The sequence below is a fragment of the Trachymyrmex septentrionalis genome, unplaced genomic scaffold, assembly GCF_001594115.1.
Source record: "Trachymyrmex septentrionalis isolate Tsep2-gDNA-1 unplaced genomic scaffold, Tsep1.0 scaffold153, whole genome shotgun sequence".
Taxonomy (NCBI): Eukaryota; Metazoa; Arthropoda; class Insecta; order Hymenoptera; family Formicidae; genus Trachymyrmex; species Trachymyrmex septentrionalis.
Genome location: NW_017304684.1, coordinates 300,311 through 309,736, shown reverse-complemented (window position 1 = coordinate 309,736; position 9,426 = coordinate 300,311). Strand labels below are relative to the sequence as shown.

The 9,426-nt window shown below is 43.0% G+C and overlaps 1 protein-coding gene across 1 annotated transcript; it reads left to right on the top strand.

Annotated features, from left to right (window-relative positions):
* Positions 1-4,217: 4,217 nt before the first annotated feature.
* On the top strand, positions 4,218-5,079 carry LOC108745867. Its single transcript, XM_018482263.1, has 2 exons — positions 4,218-4,660; positions 4,746-5,079. The coding sequence occupies exons 1-2, from the start codon at positions 4,218-4,220 to the stop codon at positions 5,077-5,079; spliced, it is 777 nt and encodes a 258-aa protein (XP_018337765.1).
* The last annotated feature ends 4,347 nt before the right edge of the window (positions 5,080-9,426 follow it).

The window sequence follows — 9,426 nt, the reverse complement described above, 5'->3', positions numbered from 1 at the left end:
AGTAAGGCGGGTTCTAACCCATGGGGCTAGAGGGGAGCGCGGGGCGCGGGGGAGGAAGGCGCTGGAAGTCCCGGCGACATCGCTGTAATAGGACTCAGGTCGATTGATTACATAAACAATGCGTTTCTTATTTTTTTCATCCACCGCCGCCGCCGCCGCCGCCACCGCTGCTGCGAGCCCCGCGTCCACCCCAAAAATGTGTAGATAATAAGGGTTCGCACGTTAGAGAAAGATAGAGCGTGCATGACGCTTTACATGACACAGTTATTATCTGGTATGTGTCAGATTAAAGGATGGAAGAAATGAATCCTTTTTTTTATGGTGCATTTTTTTTCAATACGGTTTTTTATTAGCACATCGAGGCATAGGATGGATGGAGAATAAAATAAAGTACATATGCAATCGACAGCTCAAATATCGCTAGCTATAGCTTATATTTTGATGGCATTGATGACGTTGATGATGATGAACATGTTGGCGATTTTGATGATGTCGATGAAGAACATATTGGCAATTTTGATGCTTTTTCACTTGGGCATTCCCAATATCTCGCTTTTTCCCTCGATGGTGGCGATGGACTTGGCGGATCTGGTGACAAGGAACGGTACCCCTTGCGCTCGATCGATTTTCGATGTATATATTCTTTTACACGATCCATGTCTTATCACTCGTAATTGAAATTTATAATTGGAAGAACAAAAGTTATATACACTGTTTACCAGGTGTACAAGTATGAAATGCGGATTAAAAAAAAACACGTTAAATTCGGAAGAATGATAAAAAGAGCTTTATTCAAAGTATGCTCCATTGCTAGTTACACATTTTTCCCATCTTTCGGGCAATTTGTGGATACCACGCCAGTAAAAATCTTCCCCCTTTGCCGCGAACCATTCATCGAGCCATTTTTTCACATCTTCGTACGAACCAAAGCGCTGCTCAGCAAGTGCGTGACCCATCGATGCAAACAAGTGGTAATCGGAAGGAGCCAAGTCTGGTGAGTAAGCCGCATGGGGTAGAACTTCCCAGCTGAGTGCTTCCAACGTGTCGCGAACCGGTTTTGCCGTATGTGATGGAGCATTGTCATGAAGAAAAATGACTTTGTGTTGTCTCTTTTGGTATTCTGGTCTTTTTTCAAGCAGCGAACGGTTCAAATCGATCAATTGTTGTTGGTAGCGTCCAGCATTAATCAGGTTTCACCAGGTTTTAACAGCTCATAATAGACCACACCCTTCTGGTTCCACCAAACACAGAGCATCGTCTTTCTGCCCAAGCGATTCGGTCTTGCGGTCGATGTGGATGGTGCGCCTGGGTCTACCCATGATTTTTTGCGCTTGGGATTCTCAAAATAAATCCACTTTTCATCCCCACTAACGATACGATGCAAAAACGATTCCTTTTGTATCGTGCAAGCAAAATTTCACATGTGTTTTTGCGCCTCTCCATCTGCCTGCTGTCCAACTCATGCGGTATCTTCCGGTCTTCTGAATCTTTCCCATCTCTCGTAGGCGATTGGAAACAGTTTGTTGACTAACACTCAATTGCTCTGCGAGTTGTTTTTGTGTTTGTGAATCATCTTCGTCCAACAATGCTTGCAATTCCACATCTTCGTACCTTTTTGGCGGTTTTCCGTGTTCCTTGTCTGCAACATCGAAGTCACCACTTTTAAAACGCCGAAACCATCGTTCACACGTATCTTGCGATAGAGCATGTTCACCATAAGCTTCTCGAAGTAATCGGTATGATTCAGCAGCAGTTTTCTTCAAATGAAAACAAAAAATTGATGCTGTCCGCGAATGCTCTTTGTTTGGTATAAATTTCGACATATCGAACACAGCAACACAACACTATGCAAACACTTTTTCAATTTATCACTCGTGCGCGTCTGGCACTTCAAAATGGCATAACAGTCAAATCTTTATACCACACACTGCATTGATGCGCCATCTGTTTTCTCAAATCCGCATTTTATACTTGTACACCTGGTATATATACTATCAGGTCGATGCCACATCGCGACGCGTTAAGAGAAGCGCCGATGTTCGGCTGCTAAGCAAAACATAACTCTTCTACAGTAAAATGAAAGTGATACTCCAATGAAAAGTATGAAAACACACTACGTTCCCACAATCCTTAAATTTCTTTGAAGAAGTGTCGATAATGATTTTTTTCTGAGAAGAGATAGTGAGAGAAATCGATGACATGTAGCGACGCATTAAAAGAAGCATTGATGCTGTTTATATAAACTAGAATCGCTCGCAATGTTGCCTTATCTACTTCTAAATAAAGTATGACCCAATAGGCAAAGGGACAAAGAAGTCACAAATGAAAAATATAATGAGTTATAAGCGCTCAGTTCCGCAGTTGGTGTCCTGGAAGACGAACGAACGAATTGGTCGCAATAAAAATAGTGGAAAAAAAGTATGGTTGATCATCGTGCGAACGTTGAGGACATAGCCAACGTAGTCGAGCACATTAGAAACGTGGATCCGGAATAGTTCGCAAATATTAGAGACGAAGTGTTCAAAGTGTTAGAAGAAATGGATGTAGATTTTGAAGAAATAATGGACCAAGATTCCGACGAAGAAGTGCTATCCGACGATATTGGTTATGTTAGCGACTTCAGTGAGCGCGATACGGATCACGCAGAAAAATTTGTACCGTCTCCAGAAATCCGCGCACTGAACTGCCGTACTAAACACTACATGATCCAGTGCTACTATACAACGGGTGGTGCCTTAAATGTGTGTGCAGCATGCGTGATACGTTTGGCTGACACCGATGTTGTAGGAATGTATCTTGTAAGGAAGCACGATATCGATTATATTGATGCGCTAGGCGGCCGATCTTGCACGAATTGTGGAATGCAAATGTACACTATATTTCCGTGCAACACATTGAAAAGTGCCCACATTGAAAAAACTATTGTGAACAGTATTGTGAGCGAGACATACTGAAAAATATGTGGGAAGACTATAACGTAGATGATGTGTCGTATGTTCTCGGTAATCTGCAAAAAAGAGACATAGGTGCACGAATATCGCCAGTGCAATTCCTACGCGATCGTGAATTAGGTATACATAGTGAGAAACATGGAACAATTATCAGAGAGCCCGTTTCTGACTGGTCTTTACTCGTGCGACAGAAAGTGTATCTACGGTTACGAGACAAATGTTACGTGGACGATGAATATGAAAAGAGACATTGGTGGAATAGAAATATCAATGTAATAAAGGACGATTATTATTGAGTGAAGAAAATCGCAGATAAGAGCCAAGGTTGGTGCATCTGCATTAAAATTCCTGCAGATAGTGAAAAGTGTGTCGGACTGCTGATTATTGACAATATATGGATGGAGTTTCGTGATCGCGATCTTGCACCAAAACTATTTGTCGACAGATGCGACGATCAATGCTTTGAGTGTGAATAATGCATTTTCGCAAACAAACATAATAAAAAAGTGTTAGAACGTTATGATATTCTAGATATATCGCGGTACTGCAACGTGTGTGAACGAGTCACGTACAAGTGCTCCGTGGAAGAATGTGACATAATCTAAAGAAAAAAAAAAACATGGAAAATTACGAGCGAGTGGAACGCGAACTGTTGGAGCAGTGCAGCCAGGTCGCTACTCTAGTGGAATGTTTCGCGTGGCTGCAACGATGCGACGAGTGCATCGAGCGGCTCGAACAACTTTGTCGTGCCAAGTGTCCGCGCATTGCCGTTGGACACAGACAATGGCGGCGAGGATCGCGCGACTCGCAGGTGCAAAGACACAATTAGAGCGACGTTTCGTGCATGTTGGTGGGTACGCGAGTCGCGATGAAAGATCTCTCGTCTGGCGAGAGATCGACGCCGCGTTTGAAAGCCGTATATTGACGGATGTTGTGGTCAACGTCGATTACATCGAGCCGCGGCGGTTTTTGGAAGACGCGAGAGAAATAGTGCTCGAACGTGTGCGAGACGCCGTAGAAAGACACGATAGTGCAAAAGTGAACATCGCGTTCAACGGCGAGTTTGCGACGAAGGATAAACGTGCTAATAAGAGCATAATTTCAAAGAACAGCGAGATATACCAATACACCGATTTGCGCGAGTGGTACGAGCAGCATATCATCGAACCTACGTTGACATCACTCGAAGAGTTCTAAGAACGCGACAGCGGGTGGGCATTGTCGCGAATCCTCAATTTGGTAGTAAATGTGAACAAACTAAATCCCATGCGCGCGGGATGTTACTTCGAAGTGCCGCGGAAAATAGCGACGAAACGAGCGGTGATCAATGTTAGAACGACGGACAATGCGTGCTTCGCGTGGTCGGTGGTCGCCGCTCTGTACTCGACTGAAAAGTATACGGAGCGAGAGTCATCGTATGCGCATTATACGACGGTGCTGAATCTCGGTATCGAATTTCTGATAACGTTCAAAGACATTCCGAAATTCGAACGGTTGAACACGGTGTCGATCAATGTATATGGCATCGAGAATAAACAAGTCCTTCCTCTGCGGCTCACCAGTGACAAGAAGGACAAACATGTCAACCTCCTGTACATGCAAGATTCACGCGACGATGGTGTCGGCCATTTTGCGTGGATCAAGAACCTGTCGCGTCTCGTGAGCTCGCAGATTAGTGGGAAAAAGAACAAGAAATATTTCTGCGACCGGTAAGTACACCTTAAAAAAATTATTACAATTTTCCGTCTTGCTAATAAAATAATTGTAACTGTTATAATTTTTTGTTTTTTTCAGATGCTTGCATTACTTCAGCATGAATAAGAAATTGCAGTCGCACACAATGGACTGCCAGAAGATCAACGATTGCGCTATTCGACTGCCGAGCGCGAACAATAGATGGCTCGAATTTGGGAACAACTGCAACAAGGAGCGCGTCCCATTCGTCGTCTACGCCGACCTGGAGTGCGTTTTACGGAAGACGGAACCCGACAGGGAAGATGCGTCATCGTACGCGTATCAACAGCATGAGGTATTCAGCATAGGCTACTACGTGCGTTGCTCGTACGATGACGCGTTATCGTCGTATCAGTTCCGTCGCGATAAAGATTGTATAGCGTGGTTCACGTGACAACTCAACGATTTGGCGCATCGCGTGAAAAATATCGTATCCGCCAACGTGCCCATGGAAACGTTTTTGAAAGAACAATGGAAGGCGTACCGTAGCGCGACGCGTTGTCACATTTGCAAAAAATTATTCGCGTCGGATAATACGCAGGTACGCGATCATTGCCACTTAACAGGTAGATACCGCGGTCCATTCAAACTGTAATTTAAATTATAAAAATTCATTATATATTCCGATAGTTTTTCATAATTTATCGGGCTACTACGCGCATTTTATAATTAAGGAAATCGCTACAGCATATGAAGGACACGTAGATGTATTACCGATAACCAAAGAAAAATACATTTCCTTCACAAAACATGTCGATAGCACTAAAGATAAAACTGAAAATAATTTTCAAAAAAATTGCATAAAATTATTGATTCTTTCAAATTTCTCAGTACAAGTCTCGATAAATTAGTATCTCGATAAAGACAAATTAAAAATTATACGTTCAAAATTTTCAACACTACCGGATGATGAATTTGAATTACTGACTCGTAAAGGTGTCTTTCCGTACGAGTACGTTGACTGTGTCGAAAAATTGCAGGACACGCGCAAATCTTTTTACAGTTCGTTAACGGGCGATACCGTATCCGAGAGCGATTACGTTCACGCGAATGTATGGCAGCGATTCTCCATCCGAACGCTCGGCGAATACAATGATCTGTACTTGAAAACCAATGTCTTGTTATTAGCTGACATTTTCGAAAATTTCCGCGAAAGTTGCTCACTGATATTGACATGATCATGTTCATCGAGCGCGGTATACGCGGTGGTCTCAGTCAATGTTCAAGCAGATATGCGCAGACTAATAACAAGTACATGCATTCATACGACCCGTCGGAACCGTGGTCGTACTTGACGTTAACAATTTATACGGATGGGCGATGTGTCAATCATTGCCATACGCCAAATTTCAATGGGTCGAAGACGCTGCGAACTTTGACGCAAGCGCGATCGCTCTGGATTCGCCCATCGGTTACATTCTGGAAGTCGATCTTGAGTATCCGCAGCATGTACACGACCGACACACTGACCTACCGTTCTGTCCGACGCCCGGCAAGCGCGAACATAAACTTTTAGCGAGGGCTGTACGATAAACAGCGTTACGTCATCCACTACCGCAACCTGCAGCAATGTACTAGTCATGGTCTTCGCGTAATAAAGATCCATCGGGTGCTACAATTCGCGCAATCTCCATGGCTTCGCGATTACATTGAACTTAATACAAATTTCAGAACGCGCGCGAAAAATAATTTCGAAAAAAATTTGTATAAATTAATGAACAACGCGGTATTCGGTAAAACTATGGAGAATGTACACAACCACGTTGACGTAAAATTATTAACAAAATGGGATGGGCGATACGATGCGGAGGCAATGATTGCAAAACCAAATTTCCACAGCCGTAGCGTCTTTGTGGAAAATTTAATAGCCGTTGAACTGCGCAAACTCGAGGTGAAGTTCAACAAGTCGATTTACGTGAGTATGTATATACTCGACATATCGAAAGTCTGCTTGTACGAATTTCACCACGAGTGTATGTTACCACTGTTTCGCGACAAATGTAAAATAATGTACACCGATACAGACAGTCTTATATACCGCGTCGAGTGCGAGGACGTTTACGAGACTAAACGCGATATCGCTAGATTCGACACGAGCGATTATCCGACGGACAACGAGTACAGTATGCCTCTTGCGAACAAAAAAATACCCGGTCTAATAAAGGACGAAAATAATGGTGCGATAATGACCGAATTCGCTGGTCTCAGAGCGAAGATGGATCACGTGAGGATGGACAGCAAGGACACTAAAAAGGTGAAAGGCGTAAAGAGTAACGTCGTAGCGCAAACGATAACGTTCGACGATTACACGCGGTGTTTGAACGAAGAGATCGAAATGACTTGCGTCAATCGTGTATACAATCTAAACTGCACGAGGTATACACGATATCCGAATCGAAAATCGCTCTGAGTCCATACGATGACAAACGATACGTCGTATCGGACTCGACGAAGACGTTACCGTGGGGACATTGGCGGATACCTTTGTAATATATGTACATATCAACATTTATATTACTATTATGTTTTTACATTTTTTTATATTTTCATACAGCGTATATGTATTACTATTATTATGCTTTATGTATTATCTTAATTTGTACTTCGTGTATGTCTTTTTATATTTTTTTTTAATATTCTCATACAATCTACATACCTGTTACTATTATGTATTATTATCATTATAATTTACACATTATGTTTTTACGTTTTATATAAGTATTATTATTATGTTTTTTACGTTTTATGTAAGTATTACTATTATTTTTCATTTCATGCATCGTACATTTATACACTATACATATTTTATATCTGTATACTCTAAAAATGGAAAGAATAATAAAAAATATTTTACACGTTTATATTCTTATATTGTTATATGTATACAAAATATGTCAATTAAAAATTTATCAAATAACATTGTTTTTGTATATCCATGAATTGTGCGAATCCCAGCCACTTGACGTACACTTTGTCGCTCTTCCTGCGCAACACTTTCTCCACGAGATACACGTCCGGATGAGTAGCGCGATGCAACTCGTGCTCGTAGAACGTTTCAGCGACGGATTTTCCACGATAGTCCTCGAGTAGACAGGTTACGGAATTGGTACGCTGCACCTTAACGATCGTAAACACCTCGGTGGTCCAATTTGGTGTGTAACCCTTCTAAAAAATCGTCTTATACTTGCTCATGCGTACCGAATCGCCTACTTTGAATTTTGCAGGACCCGCTATCTTTAACGCATGTACACTGTGCCTAAGAGTTTTTCGGCGATCGCAGAAGTTACGTCGAAGTGGGTCGCATGCCGATGGTGCGATGCTTGCGCGCGTTATAATCTGACACGAGACGCGATAGCTCGTCGACTCACTTGTAATTGCCGTTGAGTGTAAACGTCTTCCACATGTCGTTTTTGAGCATGCGATTGAACCGCTCGACCGTTGACGCTTTCAACATCGAATACGTGGAATAGTGATTAACGTTGTGTTTTTTCAAGATATTCTGTACATCTGCATTGTAAAATTCTTTCCCCATATCTGTTTGTAAATTTTTCGAACATCTTTTGCTCTCTCGAATGATCTCAGCGATAGCGTTAGCCGTCTCGCTTCCACCCTTGCTCTTGAGCGGAACGGCCCACGCGTACTTGCTCAACACATCGATGACGGTGAGTATGTAGTGGTAGCCTCTGTTGAAGCTCGAGGGCGCATCTCAACGATATCAGCCTATCCCCGGACTATGACACGCCTTCGCGGAAAATTTCTTCTCACCGGAGCGTGCAATTCCTCGACGAACCGACGTTTCTCTAATTTTTTCTCTCTTTTCATCGAATTTCTTTTTTCATGATTCAACGTGTAATACACAGAGTACAAGAAATTAATGTATTTTTTCTCGCTGATGTCACTCGACTGACTCGTTTTATGAATACGCAATTTAATTTATAATAAGACCGGCTTCGCGAAGTTCCTCGATGATCGACAGCATCTCGTTGTCGTGAGCGTTGTTGCCTGCTCGGTGCGAAGCGTCGAGCAATTGTAGACAATCCACCAGCTCGTTGGGATCATCTCAGTGCACGTAATCGATCGCGTTGTTGTTCAATGTCATTGCGTGAGGTAATCCCTTTCCAGATTTCTTCTGTTTCTTGGGTGTGACCGATATCAACGGCGCAGTTACGTGTTTGTATCCTCTGTTGCTCAATAATCGACCCTGTGAATGGTACTTGTATTTGTGCGCGCTCGTTACCAACAGCATGCTCTTGTACTTGTGCATATCGTCTTCCGTGTAGAGGGCATCGTCGGGAATTCTCTTGAAAATCAACTCGTAAACCTGGTGTACCGGCGTATCGTACGCCTTCGATAATTATGTTGTCCGCGTCATCCACGTCGAAACGTTTATTGCCAAACATCAGCCGATCCTTGTGTAAACGCCGTACACGCGATCTATACCGCTCTTTTTATCTCACGCTCCCCTCAAGATAGCCTCGACGTACTTTTGATCCAGCGGGCCCAAACCAGCTTAACGCCTCTCGACTTTCTGACGTTTGCAGTTGATTTTGAACCTTCGTCGCTAGCGAGTTTTCCGTCGTTTCGAAAACGTTCCCCAACGACTCTATCGTCGGTATGATTTTGGCACGCGGGGTGGACGTTATTGATACATCATCGTGCGATCGATTATTGGATTTATGCAGAGTCGTGGAACGCTCGAACGTTTCGCTCGCTTCTTCTATCTCCTCCTGTTCCTCTTCTT

Coding starts and splice junctions, on each gene's coding strand:
- LOC108745867 (XM_018482263.1), top strand. CDS start 4,218: ATGCGCGCGGGATGTTACTTCGAAGTGCCGCGGAAAATAGCGACGAAA. Junction 4,661..4,745: donor AAGAAATATTTCTGCGACCG/GTAAGTACACCT, acceptor TGTTTTTTTCAG/ATGCTTGCATTACTTCAGCA.